This window comes from Python bivittatus, unplaced genomic scaffold, assembly GCF_059951505.1.
Source record: "Python bivittatus isolate LINGU-HERP-01145 unplaced genomic scaffold, Pbiv_v1 ctg000560_np1212, whole genome shotgun sequence".
Taxonomy (NCBI): Eukaryota; Metazoa; Chordata; class Lepidosauria; order Squamata; family Pythonidae; genus Python; species Python bivittatus.
In genome coordinates this window covers 6,512,422-6,539,799 of record NW_028277083.1, presented here as the reverse complement: position 1 = coordinate 6,539,799, position 27,378 = coordinate 6,512,422, and the positions used below count along the sequence as shown (strand labels likewise).

The 27,378-nt window shown below is 44.6% G+C and overlaps 1 protein-coding gene across 1 annotated transcript; it reads left to right on the top strand.

Annotated features, from left to right (window-relative positions):
- The first annotated feature begins 44 nt into the window (after positions 1-44).
- Positions 45-27,164, top strand: POLR3E (RNA polymerase III subunit E). Its single transcript, XM_088148087.1, has 21 exons — positions 45-181; positions 3,482-3,557; positions 4,154-4,204; positions 4,297-4,374; positions 5,007-5,122; positions 5,742-5,824; positions 6,396-6,503; positions 7,277-7,326; positions 7,668-7,787; positions 8,844-8,929; positions 9,744-9,788; positions 10,514-10,605; positions 10,988-11,108; positions 14,321-14,402; positions 14,716-14,775; positions 16,234-16,391; positions 17,046-17,110; positions 18,218-18,705; positions 22,345-22,422; positions 23,396-23,521; positions 26,708-27,164. The coding sequence occupies exons 2-21, from the start codon at positions 3,522-3,524 to the stop codon at positions 26,771-26,773; spliced, it is 2,109 nt and encodes a 702-aa protein (XP_088004213.1). The 5' UTR covers positions 45-181; positions 3,482-3,521; the 3' UTR covers positions 26,774-27,164.
- The last annotated feature ends 214 nt before the right edge of the window (positions 27,165-27,378 follow it).

The following is a 27,378-nucleotide window of genomic DNA, read 5'->3' as shown; positions in this document are numbered from 1 at the left end:
GCGAGCATGACGGGTACAAGAGGCGGCGCCAAGCCTCCCCACGTGCTGGGAGGAGTTTCCCCCATCATGGCTGCGAGCTGAAATCCGGGTGTGCAGGCACGTTGCGTCCGGTTGAGAAAGGGGGGAGACGGAAGCAGCAGCCTCCCCCCCAGCCTAGGGGTGCATGGTCGGAGCAAAAGCGGTAGGAGCCCCTTGCTTTTCCTTTGATCTCCCCCCACGTCTTTGGAGGAGGAGCCTGGCAGATTTGCAAGGCCTGGCCGGGGAGGGGGACCCGATGCCCCCTCCGGACGGCAGAGGCGAAGGGCCCGGGCTGGAGGGAGGGGGCGCCCCCGCTCCCGACCAGCCCCCCTCCTGGAAGAGCGAGCGAGCGAGCGAGCGAGCCCGGCCGATCCGGGGTCACGTCTGCATTTGCTTGCGCGTTGCATCAGCCGGAGCCCGCCTTCCTGAACCCGGGTTCTTCGAACCGTGTTCAGACTCAGTTAAGACGCCTTGGCACCAAACCCTGATGCAACCTCGCCAGGGCTGGGAACAGCAACCCCTGGACAGGCTGCCTTGGATTGGATCCCTTGGGTAGAACTTGGTTAGTGAACAGGCAGAAAATCCTCGTTTTTACGGCAAGGGGGGTGTGGGCACCCAAGCGGGTGTCTTACTTTGGAGGTATTTGCTGCCAGCATTTTTTTAAAAACGAGCAAAAGCCACTGCAAAACTGTGAGTCAAGCACAATACGGGGAGTCCTGGGCTAAGAACTCTGTTTAAGGACGACCCGGAGTTAAGACCGGAGCCTCTTGTAGCAAAATTCAAGTTCAATACACAGTGACTCGAGTTAAATCCACAACGGTTTGAGCTCATTACACAATACCACTTAGACAGTATGATACAATGATATTGTTCCGGCTTACGTACAAATTTGACTTAAGGACGGATCTTGGGAAAAGAACTCGTCCTTAAACTGGGGACTACCCATAATCGGATTTTTCCTTCTCCGTAGCCGTGAACGCGGCTCAGGAGAGGAATCGCGGACTCTTGAAAATAAGAAAAAGGATTTGGTTGAGCCTCTCAGCTTCTTTGGTTGAGAGCAACAAGGAACAGTCAAAGTCGGCTCGTTATTCTTCCAACTGTATGGAATAAGTTAGAATAAAAACAGCCAGTGAACAGGAAGCTTTTGATTCAAGGGACAGGAGTCCTTAAAAGCAACCATGGTGCTTTGGGACAGGTTATTTCGAGCGGTGAGTTTGGGTGTTTGATGCCCTTCATTTTAGGGAGAAGGGCCATACCTCCATTGGGGGTTTTGGGGTGTGAATTGCTGTCAGGGAGGGAGTGGCAAATGTGTTCTTGAGATTCAACCGCTGTGCAACTAGGTTGTCATTTTCTGAGTCCCCTGTGATCTCAGATGGCTGTTGCATTCAAGATCTCTGAAATGGATCGCTCTCATTAAAAAAGGATCACTTCTCCCTAAGCTTGGTTGGCAAACCTTAGCAGATAGATCAGTGTTTCTCAACCTCGGCACTTGAAGATGTGTGGACGTCAACTCCCAGAATTCCCCAGCCAGCAAGGCTGGCTGGGGAATTCTGGGAGTTGACGTCCACACATCTTCGAGTGGCTGAGGTTGAGAAACTCTGAGATAGATAGATAGATAGATAGATAGATAGATAGATAGATAGATAGATAGATAGATAAATGGCGAAAATAGTGAAAGAAAAAAGGCTACACTGAACAAGGAAAAAATCCCTAAATATAACAGTTGAATGAACCAGATATAGCCACAAAAATCCAGTTAACAAAAATGTTTATAATCAGTATAAATATCTACCGTATATGGAATTGCTTCAATCATTAACTTACAATTAAACCTGGGCCATAGAGCAACGTAACGTCTCATTTTCTTGTTTTTAAGGCTTGGAGATTTTTCAGACAATAGATATCAAGCCCCTATCCTGGGTCGGTTCCTTAAAATCAGGAGAGTGACTTTCTTTCTAGTTACGTTAGCTAGTTTCTGTTTGTTGCACCCCTAATTCAGTAAAGCCAGAGTTGCTCATCAAATGACATATTCCATAATTTTGGGCTATAATTCAGCATCCCGTTGAGATCCTTCAATAGAAGTCTTCCCCAAGTTATATCGACGTTCGTGTCAATTTGGAACCAAAACAAAGCTGTAGTGGACTAATTGTGCCTAATTGTGTGAGTGAAAGAACCTTCTAATTTCTTGTCCTGTATATTATATTAAAGGCACAGAAGTGAGGCCTGCTAAAAATGTGATAACTGGGACTCAGTACACCCCAAAAAAGTTAGCATAGAATGCAAGAAAATTGTTTTATGCACTCACTGGCTTAATTGAAACTGAAATAAGCTGGAACATTTCCCTGTCTTCTAAACACAAGTGTCTAGTCTTCATGAGATAATGTTTAAAATCATGCAAGCTTTGGCTGGATGGACATTTTTATTTATTTATTCATTTTATTTATTATTAAATTTATATGCTGCCCATCTCCCCCGGGGGGTGATCTGGGCGGCTTACAATTAGAACCAAGACAATAAAAACCATAAAAATATAAATACCCCCCGATTAAGTCACAAATCACAAATCTATAAAGGCAGTATACAAATCAGGAAGATGGGGTATATTTATATTTTCAAAATTTTGCTGAACAGTAACTTTGTTGGCTGAGTCCTTGGCTTAGATATTGTGTCAACCAGGTATTGTGGCTTAACATCGTATGTCAGGAATTGAATAGGAGTCTTTTAGCACTGACACCCGTTTTTAACACGTGTGGCTTGTTCAACAAATGATGGTTTAAGGTTACCCTGGGTTAGCATTTCCAAATCAACAGAATTTTTGTAATGTAGTTAGCATTTATTGGTGTTTATAATCTCACTCAAGAGATTTGTGCTGTTTTGATCATAGTTACTGACATTCATACTTTGTTTAGAGCTTAAATGCAATGCTTCGTTTGTTAAAACAATATATTCAGTTGTCCCCAATTAAAGAATGATGCATTAGAAAACTGTAAGCTCCATGACATTTGTAAATTCCTTTCTTATTCATTTCCACGTTATTCTTTATCCTTGTTTTTGCTCTCTTTCCTTGTTTGTTTAAATCTCTTCTCTAAAGCATCCAGTAAAATGAAAATCCAAAATGAAAAGGGAAATCGGGGTGGAGAGTCGTGTGTGAATCAGTTTACTGAGTTGGAAGTGACTATTTTATTCTACCCCTATGCTTTTTTTATTTTTATTTCTATTTTAGAGTGATGGTTATGTTAATAGTTTTACGCTGATCTATGATTGACATCAAATAAATAAACACAAGATGAAGAAAGGGGGAAGACAGAGGAATAGGAGAGGAAAAAATATCTTTTCAATATATTTCATAAAAGAAGGAGGAGAAAACTTAAGAATAATGAAGTTGTTGGTTACCTTTTATATTAAGGCTTGTTTGGATCGGATGAAGAGGCCAGCGATGTGATGGTTGTCTCTTTTCTTTCAGGTTACACTAAACCATACCTGAGGCCGATTTTCCTTCTAGTATGGCAAATGAAGAAGATGACCCAATTATACAAGAGGTAGGTGGCAACTCTTTCTTTCCACATCTTGAGGGTCTACTGTAGCTTTTCCCCCAAGAGAAAACATGGTGGATTTTTCTCCCAGTGGATCAGCTGGAGCTACGCCCCAGTTTCCCTGCCCTGTGAACCACACCTCTGGGTTTTGCGGTGAAAAGTGAATATCCGGCGTCATTTCAGAGTGGAAAAAGTGCCAGGAAAGTGAAATCCTAACTGAAAAAGGAGATGCTTTCTCTTGCCAAACCTAGCGCTCCATCGTGATGTCTCGGTCTCTCCTCTTGCTTCGTTTTCAAAGGAAGCATCGTTTTCAGATGGAACTCCTTTTCCGCAGTGGCATAATATCTTTCAAACTCCTTGCTTCAACTACTATACCAACCTCGCTTTTTGCATTTTAGAAAGAAGGCTCTGAACCCGTCATTATGTGTTCCCTTTCTTGGTATTCCAATGCATCATTTTGGAATCGCTTTATGACACTGGATTATTTTTGTCCATTGCGATTTTTGGTGAGGCTCCTCGCAAAGACTTTGATCTGCTGTAAATCAAAGATGTGGCAGGTAAAATAGAAACAATCTTGAATATGTCTTCTGTCTTTTTGCTAGATTGATGTGTACCTGGCCAAAAGTCTGTCGGAAAAACTGTATCTGTTCCAGGTAATTTTTTCATGCACTTCTTTTCTTGAAAAGAAAAACAGCTGAAACGGTCTTTTAAAAACTAACTCAAGTTGCATCTTGGTTTGCTGCAGTATCCCATTCGTCCGGCTTCGATGACCTACGATGACGTCACTCATCTCTCAGCGAAGATCAAACCGAAGCAGCAAAAGGTTGGACGTCACTTGAAAACCTTTTGAAAAAAAATTTAAGAGGTTGTTTCAAAACTAAGATAGAGTTTTAATGGTGGGGAGAAACGATCTGGTTTATACTTAGACAATATATTATATATTATATTATATATATGTGTGTATATATTATATTAATTATATATATATTATATATATTATGTATATTAGATTATATGTCAGGTTCAGCCCAAAGAACTGCACGAGATATAGTTCTATAGCATTTATTAGCTTTCACCCACAAGACAGAAATCTCGCCACACTGAATCTAAACTTCCCAAGCCAGCAAGCAACCACTGCAAATTCCTTAGGGTGGTGCCAGTCTCATCCTCTTCACCTTCCCGCGCTCTTGCGGGGGGCTAAGGAAATGCTTATCTCCCCGAGCGCGGCCTTCACCAAACCATTCCATCACATCATATTATATATATGTATAATATTATATATTATATATATATATAATATATATTTTATATATATAATATTTATATTGTATTATGTTAGTGTAGATACTCAGCCTGCGTCAGTTTTATCAAATTCAATAGCTACTGTTTTTCTGTAGTTTCACAAACTGTTACGTTTAAGCCCTCTGTTGAGCTGATCAATCTGCCGCTGTTCAGGTTGAGCTGGAAATGGCCATTGACACTTCGAATTCCAACTACTGTCGCAGCAAAGGGGAGCAGATCGCCCTCAACGTCGACGGCACGTGCACCGACGAAACCAGCACCTACTCCTCGTAAGCGTCGCCTTCGCATCGGTACCCGGGTTCGACCGGGTGGACTCCCGTCCCCATCCGTGCTTTTGGGTGGGCAGGTTAATGCAACAGCAGCCGGAGAAGATACCCAAGACTGCAGTGCTTTATATTTGCATCTGATATGTTTGTTTGTTTGTTTGTTTATTTATTTTGGCCATCTTGTTTCCACTTTTTTGAGAAACATGGTGAGATCTCAGCTGAGCGGTTCTTGAGGCAGCGGGTGAAATTCCGGTGGCCTTTTGGAGGGGTGGCATAGGGCGTGAATGACGGAAAGGATGTCCCTTGGATGGGGATGTTCCTTTTTGATTTCAGGGATAATCGAGAATGATAGACACAGCCAAGGTTTTCTTTCCATACCTGGTCCCCAAAGTGTTCAGGCCACTTGGGTGTGTGCGTGAGCGCAGTTGAGTTCTGCAGAACTTTCCAACGAAAGATAAAACGATCTTTAAAAATCTCATCAAAACGGACCTGGATCCTGGGGATCCCCAAGGGAATGGTCTTTGGGCAGATCGTCCCCAAGGATGTCCCCTTGGGGATCCAGGCTGCTGAAAATGTGAGCTCTTCCTCTTCAGTCTGAGGCCCTGTGTTCCATGTTTTACAGGAAGCTGATGGACAAGCAAACTTTCTGCTCCTCGCAGACCACCAGCAACATTTCACGATACGCTGCTGCTATCTACAAAAGAGGTGAATGTCAGGCCTGCTTTTTTGGTTTTCCAAAATAAGCCATTAAAAAAAACCCCACAATCTTCTGAATTCTGGTGCAAAATTGGGTGCATTTCCATAACACCCAAGCTAGCCACTGAGTTAATTCATAGGCTGGGTTTGCACAGGATCTGGAGCAGCCGAGTTTGTGTGATACATCCATCAGTATCTAACCATGCTAAGCAGGCGGTATGAATTCAGCTGCTGAGTTTTCAGCCTTCTGGCTTGAGCAGAATTATTTAAATGCAACTAGTGGGAATCTGGAATCTTTGCTTTTCCCCTGTCCCCCAACCTCGGTCTCCCCAAGGGCTGCCTATATTTTAGGTCAGTGTTTCTCAGCCTCGGCAACTTTAAGACGTGTTTTCTTCAACTCCCAGAATGCCCTAGCCAGCAGGGTGGACTTCAACTCCCAGAATTCCCCAGCCAGCATGGGTGGACTTCAATTCTGGAATTTGGAGTCCACACATCTTAAAGTTGCTGAGGTTGAAAAACACTGTTTTAGATCCAGTCTTTACTGTTTCTCTTGTGAAAAAACTACTTTATTCCGTTGCAGGGGAGCTCCACTTGACCCCGTTGCACGGGATCTTGCAAATGCGGCCAAGTTTTGCCTACTTGGACAAAGCTGACGCAAAATACCGAGAGCGCGAAGCTGCCAATGAACGTGAGTTGGACCCTGGATTCTCTCTATTGGGCCGAGAAGATTGCCAATGTCCGTGCTTACAATGGTTGGGTGTGTTTTAACCAGGATTGATTGGTGGAGCCCTAATCAATCTTAATGCTACGGAGCTGCAAAGCATGGTTAATAAGATTTCTGGGTTGTGCCTGAACAAACTGATGATGACTTTTTATGACGATATGTTGAGGGCTGGTAACACAGGGCCAGGATAGGGTGTGGTGGACAGCCCTTCCGGGTTGAAAGTTTTAATTGCAAATGGTATACGAGGGGTGAATTCCAGCACTGTCATGATCTCAGGAGTGCCTTTCATTCATGTAAGGTATAATTGTGAGATTTTGGCACGCTTTCAAGTTCCCTGGCCCCTTTGCTTGTTTGTGAGAAGAGCCTAGGCCAGTGTTTCTCAGCCTTGGCGACTTGAAGATGGGTGGACTTCAACTCCCAGCATTCCCCAGCCAGAAGTCCACCCATCTTCAAGTCGCCAAGGCTGAGAAACACTGGCCTAGGACATGGCAAAATTGATGACCCCCAGTCTCCCCTCTCGGAAGCAATATGCTGGAGAGGAACAACAGAAGAGAATTGCAACTCACACATATCCAGCTTTCTGGCGTTCCAAATTCAGCTAATTCCCCGCTCTATCTTCTTACGTTGCCTTTGCAGCTCTGAAAATCCATCCATCGCGATTGGGGCATGTTCCCACTTGCAGAAAGGTTGACTGTCAAGATGCTTCCGGCTTCACGTTCACCTTTTTCTCGTTCCAGATGGTGACTCATCCCAGGATGAAGCTGAGGAAGACGTCAAGCAAATCACGGTACGTCAAGAACTTCTCAGGCGCCTCCCTGATTCCCAGGAGTCTGACAAGTTGCCCCCTTTTGGGTTTTTTGGGGGGGGGGTTACTTTTTTTTATTATTACTCTGCTCTTCCAGCCTCTTGTATCTTCTGAATGTTTTTTATATATATTTGGGTTCCTAGTGGTAATCTGCCCAGAGTTGTATGGACATTTGGGCTCCGATATCTCTCAGTTCTTTATGTTCTCCTTTGTTGCTGTTACACAGGAGACTTCGCTTGTTTGGAAGATGGGGTCTTCACCCACTCCCATCCCATTGGGAGTTTTGATCCCATCCCATAATAACAAAGAACGTCTCTTTTCAGGTAAGGTTCTCCCGCCCAGAGTCAGAGCAGGCGCGTCAACGGCGGGTTCAGTCTTATGAATTCCTGCAGAAAAGACAAGCCGAAGAACATTGGGCTCACCTCCATTATTACGGTTTGAAGGTAGGTTGACAGGGCTGTGTTTGTCCAGCATGTTGAACTGTGGTTTGTTTAACCGTAGTTTGTTGAATAGTCTATAGCGAGTGAGGTTTGCGTAACGGTTTGGAGAGAGTAGACTTTTAGGGGCAAAAGGTAGCCCTTAGTGCTTTGGCGGAGGGGGAAGTAAGGACCACAGAGGGCGGAGCCCAAATGTCCCCTTTTTACCCTGGTGTTTTAGAGGGTGTTCTTGGCTTCTCTTAAACTTTATGCCAGTTTGGATCAACGTGCTAAGAAACCATGCTGGCAATTTTTTAGCAATCTCATCCAGAGCTGGTCCTAGAGATGGGGAAAGGGGAATTTGAGGCCCTCACGTGGCATTGGGGCTACAAGTTGCTGACCCCTGCTTGAAGCCAGAAACGATTGCTGATGATGGCTGGTCTTGTACAAGGGGCAAACCCAGCCGGTGTGTAGTTCAGCTGCAGAAAAGGGTCTGCTAAAGAAGCTGGCTTGATTTTTCCCTACAGTTTTATTGAATCTGATAGTAGAAATCTGGGTTCTCCAGATCTTCTTCCTTTGGGAGAGAACTCTGCAAAAGGAGTGTCCAGCTGTCAAAACTCTGAGTTTCAGGACAGTTGATTGCAGAGGAGAAAAGAAATAGATGACAGTTCCAAAATAAGTTTATGATCCTTCCTTCCTTCCTTCCTTCCTTCCTTCCTTCCTTCCTTCCTTCCTTCCTTCCTTCCTTCCTTCCTTCCTTCCTTCCTTCCTTCCTTCCTTCCTTCCTTCCTTCCTTCCTTCCTTCCTTCCTTCCTTCCTTCCTTCCTTCCTTCCTTCCTTCCTTCCTTCCTTCCTTCCTTCCTTCCTTCCAGTAAACAGTTATAAAAAGCTCTGCTCTTTTTCCTGAAAAGGAAAAAAACACTTTAAGCTTAGCTCTTCAGCTCCTGCCTATATATTTTCATGCAATGGGCAGAAAATCCCAGCTGTTCCATTCAGAATTTTATTGGGCCTGAAATGGCCATTAAAGCTGGTGGAATCCATACCTGGTGATGAATCTTGGGCTTCCTCTTCCATTTCTCCTAGGACAGCCGTTCAGAGCATGAGCGCCAGTATTTATTCAGTCAAGGTCACAGCATGGCTGGGAACACAGAATTAATTAAATCCCCAAGGTGAGGAAAACATGGCTTTGGTGGGGACCACGGTAGGTCAGTATGTATCAGCCTTTGCAGAAGCTCCAGACAAGAGAAAGTTGGTTATGATGAATATGTTGTATTTTGAATTCATGCAATTAATAATGGACTGCTTTGGTTACTGGCCAGAATCTCTGAAAACTTACTTTCCCTATGGCAAAATTAATTGATCAATTGTTCCAAGTTCCTGATCCTTAACAAATTGTTCCTTGTTTGAGAAACATGGTGAAATCTCAATTTAGTGGTTCTTGAGACAGTGGACTTTGAATGCAGTGGATGAAATTCCCATTGGATTGATGGCATTTATGGATTTATGGCATAGGATGTGAATGAAATTGTTCCTTCAACTTTTAGAGTCTGCAAATCTAACTTTTGTTGGTTGGATATTCACACTTTAACCACTTCCCAATCTATTCATTCTTAGTCCCACTATCCAAGCAACGTAATCCTTGAACTGAGTGGTAGAATATAAGGGTTCCCACATCACTACCACCCCAGCCATTTGGAAGGGGAGAAGAGAAATAATTGGAATCCAGTCCACTTCCCCCAGCTAAGGTCAGTTGGCTACTAAGGAGGAGATGCAAAGCAGCTGAGCCATCATTCCTCTTGCAGGAATATTGTCAATATTGTTGCTTATAAAAAATTCAGTTCTAGATACCCCACAGTTTATCCATTTGATTGGCTTGGATTTCTTTCAGCTGACTAAACCGGCCACCCTCCGCTGCTTTCTAATGACAATTTTGATGTGTTCCCTTCTCAAGGCAAACCCGTATTCCTTCTTCTCTCTCCACAGTGAATACTTGATGATGCTGGTCCCACCAAGCGTAGAGGAAGAAAAGTAAGTGGCTTAGGGATCTCTCCCATTCTCGGGGAAAAATCTAGAATCGTGTCACTTCTTAAATGTCCTTCACTTTGTATGACTGGTAGTTTAACCTTCTCCCTATCTTGGAGAATGGAGCAGACTCACTTGGCCCCAGGTCCTTCATGGTTTCTTCTGAAGATGATCTATAGGCTGGGTTACATAGAAACACTAAGCTGGGATTTTTAACCAAAGTTTGAGGATACTATAGTGGCCTGCGTTCAATGCTAAGCCATGATGGGTGGCCTACTCCTGGTCTTTGTAACTCTTTCAGTGGGAAGAGTCTCAGATGTTCTTGGGTTTCCAAACTGTGTTGCCCCAACCATGGTGGGAGATGATGGGAGTTGTCATTGAGTGCATCTCATGACTCTTAAACTCCTTGGTGGTGGATGGGAAAGCAGATGAATAGATGATGGTTTGCCAGAACTGGCATATCTTCCTGGGTTAAACGTGTTGCAAACCTGGTTGCGTCTTCAGGGGCTTCTGTGGGGATACAAGGAAAGAGCAAGGGATGTGTACCTGGTGACATCATTGCATACATGGCTTGCATTGTGTAATTTGGGTATGACATCACCAAGTGTGTACCATCATTGTGGCTTTAATAGATCCCAGTGTCATCTCTATTTTTCTTGGAATATCCAAATCCCAGGTTTCAATGTTGGTCAGTGGTTTACTTTTTTAAAAAATGTTTATTTCGTATACAGGGAAAAACCTGTTGCGCCAAGCAACGTGCTGTCCATGGCTCAGTTGAGGACACTCCCTTTGGCCGACCAGATTAAGATTTTGATGAAAAATGGTAAGGGATGTTATTTCTCTTCTTCCCCTTGAATTCTCGCTTAACTAGAGTATTTTGCCCACTTAAGCAAAATACAGGTCTGCGGTTAGTGGCAAAAGCTTGTAGGGTTCCAGGACTGTCCTGTTACTAGTAACAATATTTGTTACTGCCTTGGGGAGGGAGGTTTTTCAACTTCCTCATGGGTTGTGATTTCCAAGTGGTCTCCCATCCAAGTATTAACCAGGATGCTTTTGTTGAGAATGGCCCCTCCTAGTTTGGGGCCATAATGAATGCTGGGTAGGGTTCTGAGCATCTGGACTTGATCAGCCCTTCCTGGGGATCCCTGCTTTCCCTGTTTTGCTGGGGGCGCTGATGGATCCCTGTTTCCCCCCCCCCCCTGCAGTGAAGGTCATCGCATTTGCCAGTTTAATGAGCCTCCTCGCCTCTGGGACGGATCCAGCTGCAGTTTTGCGAAGCATCCAGCAGGTGGCGCTGCTAGTCCAAGGGAACTGGGTGGTGAAAAGGTAAAAAAAAAAAAAACAGCTTTATTTGCCTGGTGTATAAGCAGGTCTGCTGCCCTAAATTTCCAGCCATTTAGCCCCTGGGGCTTCTGGGAGTCGTAGTCCAACGCGACAGCGACAAGAAATGCTGGGAGTTGTAGTCCAACGTGACAAGAGAAAAGTGAAAAGAAAGAAAATATATAGTTACGCCTTCTGCCCTTCTTTCTATCGAGCAATTACCATCTTACTCTTTCCCCGTCCTCTTTAGCCCGTTTTAATCCCCAAATCCAGAAGTCATCAATTCTGTCTTGTCTTCTTCCAACAAAAAGTCCATATAAGGTTTCCAGTCTTTCAGAAAAGTCTTTATTTTTCTTTTCCCTGACCAGACTGGTCACCTTCGCCATTTCTGCAAGTTCAGTAAGTTTCATAATCCAGTCTTCCACTGTAGGTATTTCGTGACTTGTCCATCTTTTTGCATACAATAATCTTGCTGCAGTTACCACATCCAATATTAATTTCCCATTTTCTTCTCTAATTCCACGTCCATAAAACCCAAAAGGAATAATTCTGGTTCAGAGAATTCGCCTCTGGAACTCTCCGCCACAAGAAGGGCGAGGGGAGTGCCAGGTTTAGTCAAAAGGAGATGGTATAAACACCCACCTTGGTGGTTCCAAGAGCAGGAAGGAAGAGTCGAATGTTTAATCTGGTTATGAGCTTCTCAGAGGCATTGCGAAAACAGGAGCTGGGGCTAATGATACAATCCAGGGGCCAAAAACATTGAAAAGGCCCCTTATAAATTCTGAAATCCACATGTAACCAAAGAGGGGGTGTTTGGTGTTCCTTGAAACCTGGGCGGCCACCTCAAGATGACTCACATTTTGCTTTGGAGTGTTGGCAGTGAGGCCCATGCTGCCCGGGGCAATGCTGGCAGATAAAATATGCTGGGTGTTCTTATGGGAAAGTCAGCTTCAGGTCTCTCTCGATTGCAAGGCTGGTTGCAGAGAGAAACTTTGGGACATAGTTGGGGAACGGGGTGTATGTCTTTGGGTTCCTGGCAGGGAAGCCATCTTGCCCATCTTTGGTGTAATGGTATGTGAGAAAGACCTTGAGAAACGGGGTGAAGCGATGCCGCCTAGGGAACGGTCAGATAAGAGTGGGCATAGCCCACAGCTGCATAATGGGTGGAGAAAGAGGCTCAGATGAGATCCGCCCTAATTTCTCAGACCGTAAAAGAGATGGTGGGAAATTTCTACTTTCAGACTTGCAAGATTCTGTTAATGTAGCCTTACAATGAAGTAGAATTAGCTCATCTGGTCATGTTTCTTGTCTGGTCTACCTGGGAAGGCTGACATTTGGTGCTGAAGGAGTTGCACCACCCTGAACAAAAACAGTGCACAATCTGGGGGTCCTCCTGGACTTTTAGCCCCTCTTCGAAGAGCAGGTGGCAGCTGTGGCCAGGAGGGCTTCTGCACAGCATTGTTTTGTGTGCTAGTTGCACCCCTTCTTGGACCGGGAAGCACTGCTCACCATAATTCAAGCCTTAGTCACTTCCTGAGTAGATTACTGTGGTGTGCTCTACATGGGGCTACCCTTGAAGACTGTCAGAAAGCAGCAGCTGGTCTAGAAGGCAGGAAACTGGGCAGTTATGGGTGCACTTCTGTACGCCCACGTTACACCTCTGTTTGCAAGTTGTGTTGGCTCCCAACGTGCTTCTAGGTGGAATTCAAGGTTCTGGTTGTCACCTATATAGCCTTTTGTGGCATGGGGCTGGATTGTTTGTGGGATCCCCTCTCCTTGGATGTTTCTACACGTCCCACTAGGTCAGTGTTGTCCAAACTTGGCCACTTTAAGATGAGTGGACTTCAACTCCCAGAATTCCCCAGCCAGCCATGCTGGCTGGGGTATTCTGGGAGTTGAAGTCCACTCATCTTAAAGTGGCCAAGTTTGGACAACACTGCACTAGGTCCACCAGGAGGAGCATGCTCCAGGTCCCCTCAGTGGAAGAATGCCATATAATGGGAGCTAGGAAGTAGGCCTTTTCTGTCTGCCCACTGGAACCCCATTCTCCTGGGATGACAAGGTGTGGGGCTTTTGGAAAGGAAGCCAAAATAAAGGAGGCAGGGTTGGGGAATGAAACCAGGCCTGGGGAGACAAACCTTGCCATCTCAACCTGCCAGCCTTTCGCAGGGAGCTGAAGACTTGGATGTGCTCCAGAGCATGGGGGTGAGGAGGCTAGATAGCCTTGTTGTCCTGTTGGTCATTTGGGGTTTATTCTCAGTCCTCATTGTTGGTTCTTTATGTTTTGTGGATATTCTTCTTTTTATTGTTTATGCTTGTGGGCCACTCAGAGTCACCTCTGCAAGATGGGTGGCTCAGTCAATCGATTTAATGAATAAGAATAGACAATCAGAACGGTTCCTGCTAGATCAGTAGCATGCAGGAGATCTCCACTTTCTAGAGAGCTTCTGGGTCAGTTCCCCTGGGATAGCCCTTTCTCTACTTCTTTTAATTTAACTTTTCCTTTCAACTACCCCCAGCCAACTCCAATCTGGCACCCTCCCAGGACTGTGATGGAGCAGAATCCATCTTGAAGGTCCAGCTGGAGGAACCAGGATGGATTTCTACCATCTTCTAGCTTCTTCATCGTTGCGTTTTTGGAAAACACTAGCTTAAAGAGTCACCCCTGGGATCGCTGGGCTGTGAAGGATCAGTTTTGCCCTTGGGAAGTTCTTCCAGCCTCTGATATACAAATTTAAATAGATAACAAGGATCCGCTTCCTCAAAATGAAGTTGCCATTGATTAGAATACGGATGGATTGCATTTAATTCAGTGTAGGATTGCAACTAAAGGAAGGACTGGTGATACAGCACGATTAGGTGCAAAAATGTATGTCAGATCCTAAAATGGCAGTTTCTGCCCTCCACCCTTAGATGAAATCTTGCAAGAACCCCAAATCTCACGAACTCTGAGTGTTCTCACCTGAGATCTCAGGGAGAGATCACAAAAATCATGCAAGATTTGAGACTTTTTGACACTTGGGTGAGGTCCCACGAGGGTGTCCAAGGCTTAAAAAAGAATGCTAAAATTTAAAATTTAATCCATTTCATTCCAAAGGCCTTTGGTTGACCTTTGGAATGCCTTCATATTGCAAGAGGGCGCTGGATTGGTGCCTGGGAGCTTGGCCCAAATTGCCGATGGTGTGCCGCAGCTCACCAATATTTATCTTCCCCCACAGTGACATCCTTTACCCCAAAGATACGTCCAGCCCACACAGTGGCGTGCCAGCAGAAGTTCTGTGCCGGGGGAGAGATTTTGTTGTGAGTACCAAAAAACCCAAACAAGAATCCATTTATTTTCTGGACCGTTCCTTCTGTAGCCACAACTTTGGGAGTCCCTTTGCAAAATATGTGTATTTTTGTGGTCGGCCATTTTGAGTGTCCTGGAAGGCTTCAGAGGAGAGCCCCCAACCTCTTTTGTGTTTAATGATTATTTAAGACTGTTTCGAGGGTTGGTTATTAAACAGTGGACATGTCCTTTTTGTGGGGTCAGATTTTAATTTCCCCTCTTTGGGAAAATTGTTGGCTATTGCAATTAAATCCATCAGGTCTGATGGCTTCCTTCTTTTTTCAGATGTGGAAGTTCACCCAAGATCGATGGGTGGTACGGAAGGAAGTCGCAGCTGTAACAAAAGTAAGTTTCTTCCTAAACTTTTAATTTTTATCAGGCTAGGTGATATTTCATCGGCTGCGCTCTTCAAGGCAGGTTTCCCCAAATGTTGCCTGTTGGTGTTTCCCAACTGGGCCTCTTTCCAGATGTATAGGCCACTTCCCAGAATTCTCTGCAATGGCCGGGCTGGCTGGGGGATTCTGGGAGTGCACACATCGTCAGCCTTTGGTGACAGAGAAGGATTTAGGATGCATAAATTAGGACTGGAGATCTGGTAGCCTACTAAATGTTACTGAATTGCATCGTGCCCGAGATTGGAGGATTGTTCTGTTTTGTAGCATCCTGTGACAAACAGTCCAGGTTTGGTTTATACCATTTTAAAATGATAGTGGCGCTAGCTCTTAGAGCAGTATTTCTCAACCTGGGCAACTTTAAGATGGGTGGACTTCAACTCCCAGAATTCCCCAGCCAGCCATGCTGGCTGGGGAATTCTGGGAGTTGAAGTCCACCCATCTTAAAGTTGCCCAGATTGAGAAACACTGTCTTAGAGTGATCTCCGTTCATTCTAAGAGTAGTTAGTTACTATGAACTTCCTTTCACAGTAAGCAGCAAAGAGGGAACGCATGGAGGCTTCCAGATTAGAAATAAACTTTCCCACACTGCAGATCCTACCTAGCTTGTCCTCCTTGGCATTAAAACCTTCTGGGCCTCGCGTTCTTAGCACAGCGGTGGAGTTGAAACTCGAAAATCCGAGCCAAACCTTTCAAGGAGGAGGTGCGATCACAAAAGTGCAATTCCCCAAAATTCCTCAGGTGATTATTTTTATTACCACGGGGCTTAGTATATAATTGGCACCCACATGCCAATACTGGGGAAGCAAATAAACTTGCCTTTTTAATATGTAGATGTGCGTGTGCGCGGGCGTGCATACATGCATATCTGAGCTCATAAACGTGTGATAACAGGTTCCTCCTTTGAACAAGAGTTTGCATTTCTTAAGTCTGGTCTCCAGCTGTTTTCTCTGTTGGACCACACCCCGAGTTTTCGGATGACCATTATGCCCATAAATGCAGTAGTCTTCTCTATCTGATTAATTAGAACTACAGATAAATATTTTTAAACCGGTGATAAATACGCAGATGGTGCAAAAGTTAGAAATGGAAGTTTGCCGTTCATACCTTCTTTCACGGTCAACTCTGTCCTCCCGGTCTGATTTCAGGCCATCAGAAATCAATAGCAAAGCATTTGGTAGCCCAGTTGGATTTTACGGCTTTTATAAACAGAAAAGCCATCCCAGGATATTCAGTACGGAGGTTTGGTATGTAGTATTTTCATTTGTTCACCCTGCCCAAAACCTGCTCTCTTAAACTTGGCTCCACTCCTCTGATGATGCCTGTGCCAGTAATAACATTGCTCTTTTTGCAAAAAAGGCCAGCCCGCCTCTTCTGAAAAGGAATTAAAAGAAACCTGTTGTTTGTACAGCTTGGGCCAGAAGATGTGAAAGATTTTCTGGAGCACGTCTCTTTCCTGAGGATAAACCGAGGGTGGGAATTCAAGCTCCGCTACGATGAAGATTTTGTCAAGAAGCATCCAGATGTGGTGCAGAGGCAAAAAATGCTTTGGATGGGCATTCAGGCCAAGTAAATACTTCCCTTCCCTTCCCTTCCCTTCCCTTCCCTTCCCTTCCCTTCCCTTCCCTTCCCTTCCCTTCCCTTCCCTTCCCTTCCCTTCCCTTCCCTTCCCTTCCCAATTTCCCTTCCCTTCCCAATTTCCCTTCCCTTCCCTTCCCTTTTTTTTCAGCAGGGGGGAGAAATAAAACAGAAACAGAAATACTACTTTCCCTGTCACACCTTTTCCTGCACCCTAAGCCACTTGTTAATAAAACCAGATTGCAGGGGTTTGCTTAAAGAATTGCTGTGAATCTGAAGCCAAAAAGGTGCTTTGGAGCGTGCGCACGCAGCAGTGACTACTCTCAGGGATCAGGCTATCTTAAAGAATCTGCCTCTTTCTCTAGATTCACACGGGGAAAACCCGTTTCAGTGAAGGAAGCACCAACAGTGTGCCCCATTGGTGCCCCCTTAACTTAAACATATCTTTTCCTGGGATTGCACCTCTCCTGTGTGAGCCTGGGAAAACACACACTTTCCTGTAAGAGATACGGACAGGTATGGTGCGCACCCCCCCCAAAACACCTGTTCCACTTTGGATCTGAAGGGCGGCAGATTCCTGGTGGCTGCTAACGAAGCCAGAAAATGTGCTTCCAGAGACGAGTTTTCCTTTCCTCTTATTTTCAGGTTGGAAAAAGTGTACAGCCTGTCCAAAGACCACCTGGCTTCAAAGAAACCAGCAGCACAGACAGGTAAAGTGTTTGAAGAACCAGAGACAACTCGTTAGAAGGCAGCACAGTCACAGAAGGCTAAAATGATGTTTGCTTGTAAGCAAATCTTTTGCTTAGATTTGATGAACTCTTGGCCAATCCTGCTATTGGGGCTTCTTAGGCAATCATAGTTTAATAAAAAGCATGGCTTACCACAGTGTAGTTTGGTTTTTTTAATGCATAAGACCTTGGAAGAAGTCACTGTTGTTCCTAGGTGTGTGGCAGTGCCTGAACAATAATGACGTAATACATTTTAATAAGTGAAGGTCATCAAAAGCAAAAAAAAAATGTCTCTTGGATTTTTTGGCAAGGCACTGCCACACACCTAGGAACAATGATGACTTCTTCCAAGATCATCTTTTTGATGACCTTGGGGTGTCACTTGGAGAATCAGAGACTTTTCTTTGATCAGGGCTGCTGAGTGTGGAAAAGTGGCTCCCAAATAACCGTGGTTGCATTTGCATGTTGCACTAAGCCTTGAACATCATTCATTAAACCACAGTTAGAGGTTTCCTCAACACACTAGGCCTGAAAACATGGTCAGTTGACCCCCATCGCTGGGTTCACACATCCCTCTAAGTCAGTGTTTCTCAACCTCTTCAACTTTAAGATGGGTGGACCAACTCCCAGAATTCTGGCTGAGGGATTCTGGGAGTTGAAGTCCACCCATCTTAAAGTTGAGGAGGTTGAGAAACACTGCTCTAAGTCATAATGATGTTTGGTTGTTTTTGTGCAAAGATGGCTGGAATGTCCTGTTGACTTAGCTAGCCAGCCCTAATGTTAGTCCAACAAGGTAGACCAGACTAAGGAACCAGGCCATATTTTAACAGCTATAGTAACAGAATCTTGCAGGTCTGAATGTGCTTCCTCCTCCCTCACTTTATCTTTGTGTGAACTAGGGAGGGGCTTGGCTGAGATGTTTTCTCAAGTTATTTTCTGGGCCTGGGCTCAAGCCCCTTTTGTCTACCGTTGGCTTGGTAGCGTCTCTTCGTCCTGTCCTTCAAGGCCGTTCCCTGTTCCCTCTATACATAGATTCCTTCCCATGATCTTGGTCCAAATTAATCCTGGTTCCTGCTCTTTTTTCCATAGCTGCTCCAGTGCTGATTTCTGGAGAAGAGAGGGTCAACCTGGCCAAGACCAAAGTCAACCAGAGCTACAGCCAGCTGGAGCAAGACTACCGAAAGCGGAAAGCAGAGAGCCGGTTGGACGAGTCTCCTCATGCAACGGACCTCCTTGGAGTCCGTATCAAGGAGGAACCGGTGAGCGATGAGGAACCGATGGAGACCTCTGTCCCTGACAGCCTCAATAATGGACTGGTCAACGGGATCCATTTGGAAGATAGCCTGGACTCCTTCAATGGCCACGTGGCAGTCCCTGAGAGGGTCACTGAGGAACTGCGAGCTTTTGTGGGAGCAACATTTAAGAAACAATATGTCCTGACTCTGAACGAGCTTAAACGGTTATTTAACCTTCATCTGGCTAGTTTGCCTCCTGGGAATCTTTTGTTTAGCGGGATTTCGGACAAGATGCTGCAAGACATGGTGTTAGACGTAGGCTGCAAGCAAATCACGGTGCCTGTAAGTGGATTTCTTCTCTTCTTGTATTGTTATTTTTAGCCTCTGCTGGATGCGAGTAACTCTTCTAATGCAGGGATGAGGAAGTTTCTCCAGGTTGAAGGCCTCTTGGGGGGTTTGGATGTCTCTCAGAGATAATATCCCCCCCTCCCCATTAAGCAGGTCAATTCAAAGAAATGAATGGTACTAGGATAAATCCGGATTTCATTCCATTGTTTTAAATGCCGATACAATCAGTTCAGTACAGTTCACGATGGCACACTGTTTTAATAACATTGCCTTCTTTCATATGAAAAACTACAAGTCAGTGGCATCTTTTGCAAGGACTGTGGTATCACAAGGGTCTGGCTGTGGCCCCAGAGCTCAGGTGAACGACCCTAGGTCTAGTTAAGGTCAACCTTTGTTGAACCTGTCTAAAAAATGGGGTCAGGACATTTCAAGCTGCCCATTGGTTTACCTGCTGTGATGTCACAAATGTGCCAACCTCCTAAAGCCAAACGTGAAGGACCTCTGAAATTCATGAAGTTGTCTTCAAAACTGCCCAAGAAATAGTTCAGCAATCTCTTTGTTTTTTTTCCTTAAATGGGTTTGTGGTTGAGTTGCAGAGAATGCAAGGTTTTAGGAGGGATCGGTTGGATGAAAACAGGGTCCTCCAAAGTGGTCACTAACGATCCCCAAGGTCGATGGCACTCTCCATGATTACTGTTGCTGTTATTCGTAGTACTGTGAGTTAAAGTAGGGTGTATTAAATTATTTTCATATAATAAATGTTTGGGGGTTGATGGACAATCTGAAACTTCGGGAAGGGGTCAATATGCTGAAGAGTTTGGGGACCCCTGGATTAAAATGAGCTCTCCTGGCATCAGAACCTAGCATGTTGGGGAACACAGCTGTGTTGCCTTTGTGGGTTTTGATCAGGATTTTTGAGGTGTCCTTATCCGAACTGTTCCCCTTTATGCTATGGGTGGCCCAGGAATGATAGAGTGTTCCTTTACCAAATCTACCCTGAAGATAGAAAACGAACACATCTGGGGATGGATGTTCTCCTTGATATGCTGTGTTTTCTACATGCAGTGCATCAGTTTAGCATTTCATGATCTGAGATCCATCCAAATCTGGAAGCCTTCAGAGGATTAAGCTTCTGAAAAAGATGAAGCAGCAGCAGCTGAGTTTCTCAGCTTGTTTCATGGTGCCCTTCTCCCTGTGTTCTTGGAATTTCCTGGGGCCATTTTGTTTGCAAGGAAAAATGGCAGTAGCCAGTTGGTTGCATGGTGGAAGGGCTGCTGAACAGACGGGGTGTGATCTGTAACAGGACTTGGGCAAAATAACACTTTAAGGCAGGGGTATGTCAGAAGTGAATGCATTTTTTGCGGTGAGTCATAGCTTTGAGGCATGGGTTTTCTAAGCTGGGGAATGTTTTCTTCTGATCCCTGTACCTTGGATTGCAATAATGCTGTTGACACTTGTTTGCAAGGTCCGTCTGCAGTTACGAATCTCCGAGAAAAGCAATCCAGAAACAGGATTTTCTGCTTCTCTGGCTTCTCATCTTACAGTGTCTGATTATGCATGCCGAGCTGACAGCGAACTAAGCCGTGATGAGGGCTGATGAACATGTATAATGAGCAACATGGTGCTCATATTTGAGTTGGCAAGCTTGCTTAAAATTCTTCAGCTTGCTTGTGGGCTCAGGCTGATGGCAAGCTATAGTTTGTCAGTTGGTGGTGTTCTGCCACAAATTATGGTTGCATTGAAAATAGTTTGTTCGCCGAGTTCAGATGTAGATGGAAACATCAAAAGCGTCAGATTTTTAAGGAAATCACTGATTTGTGAAGCGAGGGGGTGATTTCTTTCAGCACGTTTCTGAAAATAATTCAGGTTCTCAAAGCATGGTTTAATTCGGAATAGGTCTCGCAATAGTTTGGTGGAACATAGGATTTGTTGAAATGGAAAAATGAGAGCTTCCAATCTCTTCTTCCCCTGAATAGAAAAAAAAGTACAGTTCCAAAGGGGTTGTGGGAAACCATGGTTTGTAACCTAAATCAAACCAAGAAAGGCTGTTGGATCATTCTTTCTGTGTTCAGCATACCTCGCAGGGTTGTGGTGGGGAAAAATGGGAGGTTGGAGGACTCTGTATACCTCCTCGAGCTTAATGAAAAATAGAATATAAATATTACAGTAGCAACTAATAAGTACTACATATTGGTTGTTTGATATTGGTTGTCTGAACTGAACTGAAAGAACATACTATATCTTCTGTTTTGATTTCTTTATGCAAAAGACGTTTTTTAAGGTCTTTTTAAGTCCTTTTAAATAGGAGCGGACCACCTGTGGTTTCTGGGACCTTTTTTTTGGACATGTCGATCCTTCTGTGATCACTTTTGCTGAACCCTGGAGTGTGGTTTTCCATCGTTTCAAGGGGGAGAAATCTAGAGTTAAAGAGGAATGTAGCCTGCAAAATGGGCATAAGGAACCCCCCTAGTCCCACCCACTCTGGGGTGGCCCTGCCCACTTTGCATCATCTGACCCACCCACTGCTGCAGACAAGCCACCACCAAGTTGACCTTGCCTGTCTCCCCATCTTCCTTTCTAAAATTTGCTGAGATCTCAATTGTTTAGCATGCCTGCAAAACTCTATGATTGAAGAAGGGGTGTGTTTAAAGCAGTGTTGTCCAAACTTGGCCACTTTAAGATGAGTGGACTTCAACTCCCAGAATACCCCAGCCAGCCATGCTGGCTGGGGTATTCTGGGAGTTGAAGTCCACTCATCTTAAAGTGGCCAAGTTTGGACAACACTGCTTTAAAGTAACTTCAGAAACAGGCAGTAGCTCCACGTCTGGACAGTGTTTGACCCAGAAACCTGATTATTATTATTTTTTGTTTGCTAGTTCCCTGTTAATGGAGAGCAATTTAACTTGCTGTTTGCCCAGAAACAAACTTCAGATATTTCAAGCACACACAGCTAATTTGGCGTGGTTTTATAAGGGATGGTTGGGTTTTTTTTTTCAGCCCATCTAACCTGGATGGAGGAGGACAACTTAGTGAATAAAATGGAGCGTTTGGGGAATCTCACTCTTCACCTCCTTTTGAGCTGGGATGTGAGATTCAGCATACGGTCCTCGAATTTGGAAGATGCCTTGTTAAAATCCAGTTGGGTGGCTGCATTCATTTTTATATTGTATTTTAAAGAATGTTATCTCTGCCGTAAACCACCCAGAGTTGTTTCAACAAGGTGGGCGGTGACAAATTTGATAAATAAATAAAATAAAAAATCCAGGATGGGATCCTAAGCTCCTGACTTGATTTCCCAGTTAAGAGTAGCAAGTCCCCATTGGGAGCAAAAACTGTTCTATCTCTGGCTTCCACTGGGGAGAAAGAGAGGCTTAGGGAATGTTGCAACCCATCCGGGCAAATCTCTCCATTTCCCCAAAATTATACCCTCTGTCCAACCTTGGTATTTTTATGGACTGCTCTCTTGCTAAGAATTTGGATTTGGCCTGTAGGAGATCCAAACATAAAGGGTAGACTTTGCAGTCTCCCCCAGGCTGTTCCAGAGGGAGATGAAATCCAAATCCTTGTTCCTTCCTCCGTGCGTGTTTTTACTCCTGCCAATCCAGTAATTGTGAACTTGCCTTCTGTTTTTAGTTCCCCCCCCAGACGACAGCGTTGCCGGACGAACAGAAAGTGTTTGCTCTTTGGGAAGCTGGCGATGTTTATGACCAGGTAGGCTGGAAATGGGAAATATTGTCACGGCAAAGATGTACAATAGACTATGAAGTAGGAATCAGATGCTGTACATCAGTACTTCTCAACCTTGGCAACTTGAAGACGGGTGAACTTCAACTCCCAGAATTCCCCAGCCAGCATGGCTGGCTGGGGAATTCTGGGAGTTGAAGTCCACCCGTCTTCAAGCATGCTGGCTAGGGAATTCTGGGAGTTGAAGTCTATACATCTTAAATGTGCTGAGATTGAGAAACACTGGACTAGATGATTTTGGTGGTCCTTTCTGAGTGCACAATTCTGTGATTTTATGTAAAATGTAGTTTTCCAACCTTCAATGCATCTTCCAGTTCTGTAATGCAGGAGTCGTTTATTGATATAATCAATCAATTTAAAGGTTGTGCAAAAGGTAGACCTCAGAAATGATGTTGAACTACTGTTTCCATCACCCTTAGCTCAGCTTCTTAGCAGTGATGGAATCGGAGTGCACCATCTTGGAGCAGTTGGTGGGTGTCGTTTCAGTTATTTTTGTCATCCTCCAAGGGCCTCAGTGGGGTTAAACAATATTACTCCGCCAACATGCACATTTTCAGCCACTTTGGGGGGAATTTACAGTGCAAATGGGGTGTGTAAAAGCTTGCAGAGGGTAAATGCACCTTTACTGTTTAAAAAGGGAGAAACAAAACACTGCCCAAAATTGGGAGGGTTGTTGGGGGCACAGAAATGGGGCAGGCATATTACACACAGCCTGGCGTTTGCACACCCATGATGCAGGGTGTGCAAACATGAGGCGGTTTTATTTTTCTAGGATTCATTCAGATCTCGGCTGATTAAGCAGAGACATGATCATCCAAATTCAGGCTAAATTAACCAACAAGTTCAGCAAATGACACCAAGGGTACTTTATACCAACTCTGGCTTGATTTCTCTCATACCTACTTGACGTTCTTCTTGCTGTTCCTACCCTCTTCTCAAGCACCGGCAAATTTTGCTTGAAATCTTTTCCAAAAACTACCGTGTGCGTCGAAACGTCATCCAGAATCGATTGGCTCGGGAATACGGTGAGGATCTAGACAAACAGGAGGTGGATAAAGTTTTGAAGGTAAAGTTTGGCATGTGTTTAAAGCAACCTCTGCAGTGCAAAAGTTCTCGGTTCTGTTTAACTGTTGAATTGATTATGCGCCATCAAGTCATTGTCAACTTCTAGCCACCACATAGACAGATTTTCTCCATGATCATCTGTCCCCAACTTGGTCCTTCAGGTCTCCCAATGGTGAACCCATCACCACTGTAACCAAGTCCTTCCACCTTGCTGCTGATTGTCCTCTTCTTCTCTTTCCTTCTACCTTTCCCATCATCAGAACCTTCTCCAGAAAGCTGGGTCTTCACATAATGTGTCCAAAGTTTGATAATTTGAGCCTAGTCATCGGTGTCTCACATAAGAACTCTGGGTTGATTTGCTTGATGATCCATTTGTGTATTTCTTGGACAATACTTGTCCACAGTATTCTCAAGAGTCTTCAAAAGCATCAACTACTCTTCCTATCCTGCTTCTTCAAAGTTCATCTCTTTAACTGTACTTACATGTTATTCACCATATATTTAATTGTGAATGATTTACAACTGGGAACTTGTAGCACGTTGGATCTAAAGCAGGAGAGGCAGAGTGGACACGGTTGTGTATGTGCTATGAGCCTGAGGAAGTTCTCATTGACTTGTCTCCTGGGCAGATGTCCCACAAGGGGAACCAAACAGACTGAGCTACAACCTTCAGTGGGGAAAGGGAAGTACAGCCTAGCAGCTGTGGAAAGGGTTGTGGATGATTGGTCTAAAATGACCTGCAAGCAGTTTTCCAAGGCCTACTGGACATGCAGTGAGTCTTGAGCGTGACCCTTTATCCGGAGCAGGGAGTGATATCCCAGTGCGTCCTAATGTCATTACACAAATGACCTGAACTATGTAAGTCACATGAATCAAATCTGTGTGATGCCACCACGGCTTCTGCTAATGGCTAAAGAGTCTAACATTTAGTTAATGATAGTTCACAGGAATATAACAGAGAGATACGTAACACAGCGAACAGAGCACTACTTCTGTTTGGATGCAAAATTTAATCTTTGCAAGAACCTGTGTATGCCTGCACATCTACTTATAATTCTGAACTAAACAATGGGTGTGTGTTACGATTGCATGACTTTGTCCAAGGAAGATTCTCACAGGATGCTGCCTTTTAAGATCTCTTGCGTAACAGACTGCCAGTTCACCTGAAGCACTGAGAGCGTTTAATTAAAATTATCTGTACTTACTTGGTTACGCAACTCAGGAGCAGGGATAGAAGGTGACATTGGAGGTCTGGACTACACTCCTGAAAAGCATGGATGTTCTCAGGTCTCTAAAGTTGACCTAATTCACAGGGTCGTGGTGTGACTCTGCTGCCCACAGGTTTTTAGGGGTACAGAAACAGAATGGCACGTGAGAACCACCTCCACGCCCCCCAGTAGTCTTTCTGCTGATGGTGGAGAATGAAGAGGAGGGGGAGTTGGAGTAGTCTGTTGAGGGCATGGCTGGCTCTGAATAGGAATATGGCTTGTCCTTCTGATCTGAATGCTGTCTAGATGCAAAAAGGAAAGTGAATTATTTAGGGGAGGGATGTGGAAGAGTAATCGATGTGGAAGAGTAATCGCAGAGCGCAGATGGCTGGTGAGATCTAAGGCAGCGCACGTGTTCTCTGTTTGCTTTAATCTGTAGGCACGGTGCTAATTATTTAATTGCAGCAATTAACAGCTTCGTGCTTTGGGGGGACCCCTATTTACGCTTCCAGGCAGGTACAGAGCTAAAAACACTCTGTGTTTTCAGTCTTTTTTTGGAGGTGGGAAATGATGTCAAATTGGCTCCCCTTGGAAATGTTTGAACGATGCTTTGCAGTCTCTGCGGATCTCTGAGTACCAGTAATTGGCTTGACAGCACCAGGAGACTTTTTTTCCCCCCTCCAGCAACAACTGCTAAATTAATCTTCCTCCTAAATCTCAATGAACATTCCTCCTAAATCTCGTAGATTTGTCCTAGTCAGTCTCTGGAGTGGAAGATAAACTAGATGGGGGGATTAGCTTGCATAACCCAGAAGATTCAGAAAAATGGGATTGGTAACTTGTGGCTTAGGGTGCTGTGGGAACTCAGGCCTTGTCTTAGCAATGGGGTGGCCCAAGTCATTGCATGAAGCTATTCTTTGGTTGATTTCTCAGGCATCGTGGTTTATATCACCATGGTAGTTGCATTTAGTATGTTACAAAAAGTGACCGAGAACATCCTTAAGCATTGGGCACCTTAAATAAGTGGGCTTTGTTTGAGAGTAAAAGTGAGTGTCACCAACACAGGCCTCTTACCTTGAATGGCTCTAAATCAGTGTTTCTCAACCTCAGCAAGTTTAAGATGTGGGGAATTCTGGGAGTCCCCACGTCTTAAACTTATTGAGGTTGAGAAACACTGCTCTAAATATTATACCTGCCTTCACTTCTCAAGATCAAGTGCCTAGCCCTTGTTGCACCACGATCCTACTCACTAGTCCTACCTCCTGTTCCGAACCTCGATCTTCGCCCTTGAGACTTGGGACTTCTTGTCCCATTGTATCACCCCAGCACAATTGCATTGGGCCTTAGAATACTGCAGGTGCTACAAATCTCCCAAAAGAGACACAGATCATCTCTGGTTGTCCTCACAGTTGCAGTCCAGATCTGGTGGCCCTTCAGTAGAAGCTCTCTACCACATGGGTCATCATTATCAACACTGTTAAGCATCACCCCTCCAAGGATTTCCAGAGAGCATCTTTTCTCCACCCTCCTTGGAGATGTTGGGAATTGAACCTTGGTTCTTCTGCATGTGAAGCAAATACTTTGGCTTTGAAGCATAGCCCTTCTTCACTATGGCAAGAGCACAGACTTACTCCTCTTCTGAGCTTGAAGCTGGTGGTTACCCCAGCAGTTGTCCTGAGTTTTGGAGTTACCCTGGACCCTCTGTAAGAACCAGATCAATTCTAATCATGCTATGTTTTGGAAGCATTCTTAGGCCAGGACCTACCTTCCTTAAAAGTTGGATGTTGTATAATTTGCAGTGGAAACCATGCATTAAATCTGTAGTATTTTGGAGAAACCATAAATGGTAGCGGCGTTCAACTGTGTTTTCCTCTCCCACGGCCTTAATTGCTGCAGTATGCAATTAAGGGCAAGCTTGCTGTCAGGCTAGCTCGCTTGAGTGTAACAAAGCTTCTGACCAGCTTCTTCCTTTCTTGCAGGATTGCTGTGTGAGTCAAGGAGGTATGTGGTACCTTAAAGGGACAGTTCAACAGCCAACATCTTGACAGTGGGAGTTGCCTTAATCGCATCAGGTTTAACACCAGAACAGACGGAGAGAAACCGGATGGGGCAGGAAAATAAAAATCACCACAGAGCTCGTTCCCCTCACAGGCCTGCGGATGGAAGACGTTCCAGAGATGGCCCTGCTAGCTATTGGCCTACCATTCAAACCACCATTCTTGAAAGGATAGGGGAGGGAATGGATCTTTATGTACCCATAGATTAATTTGGATTCTTAATATATACCGTATTTCTCAACCTTATTAGAAGCAACCACCACCACGATCCTTATAGTAGCTGAACTATATGATCTAATGGTTTATTTTATAATGAATGCCAATAAACTGCAAGTTCCACGAGGAGATCCAGATTTTAACTCTGCACGTGCTCTCACTTCTAATTACTGGTTTCTTTCCGTAACGGTGTTCGCCCCTCAGAAGGCCTGGCGTGTGTTGACTCCATTCCAAGTTACATATAGCTGCAGTTATATCCAGCCCAAACTGCTGAGCCTCCTTTAAAAAGAAGGATCCTATTTCCTTTTCAAAGATAGCCTTGTTCAGATTTAACAATGCCGACGATGTCCGGTCCGCAGCTAAACCCACTCGCTTTT

Bases quoted from the DNA above. Each gene is read 5' to 3' on its own strand.
- POLR3E (XM_088148087.1), top strand. From the start codon at position 3,522: ATGGCAAATGAAGAAGATGACCCAATTATACAAGAG. The intron at 11,109-14,320 runs GTAAAAAAAAAA...CTTCCCCCACAG, and splicing joins GGGAACTGGGTGGTGAAAAG to TGACATCCTTTACCCCAAAG. The intron at 14,776-16,233 runs GTAAGTTTCTTC...TTGTTTGTACAG, and splicing joins AAGTCGCAGCTGTAACAAAA to CTTGGGCCAGAAGATGTGAA.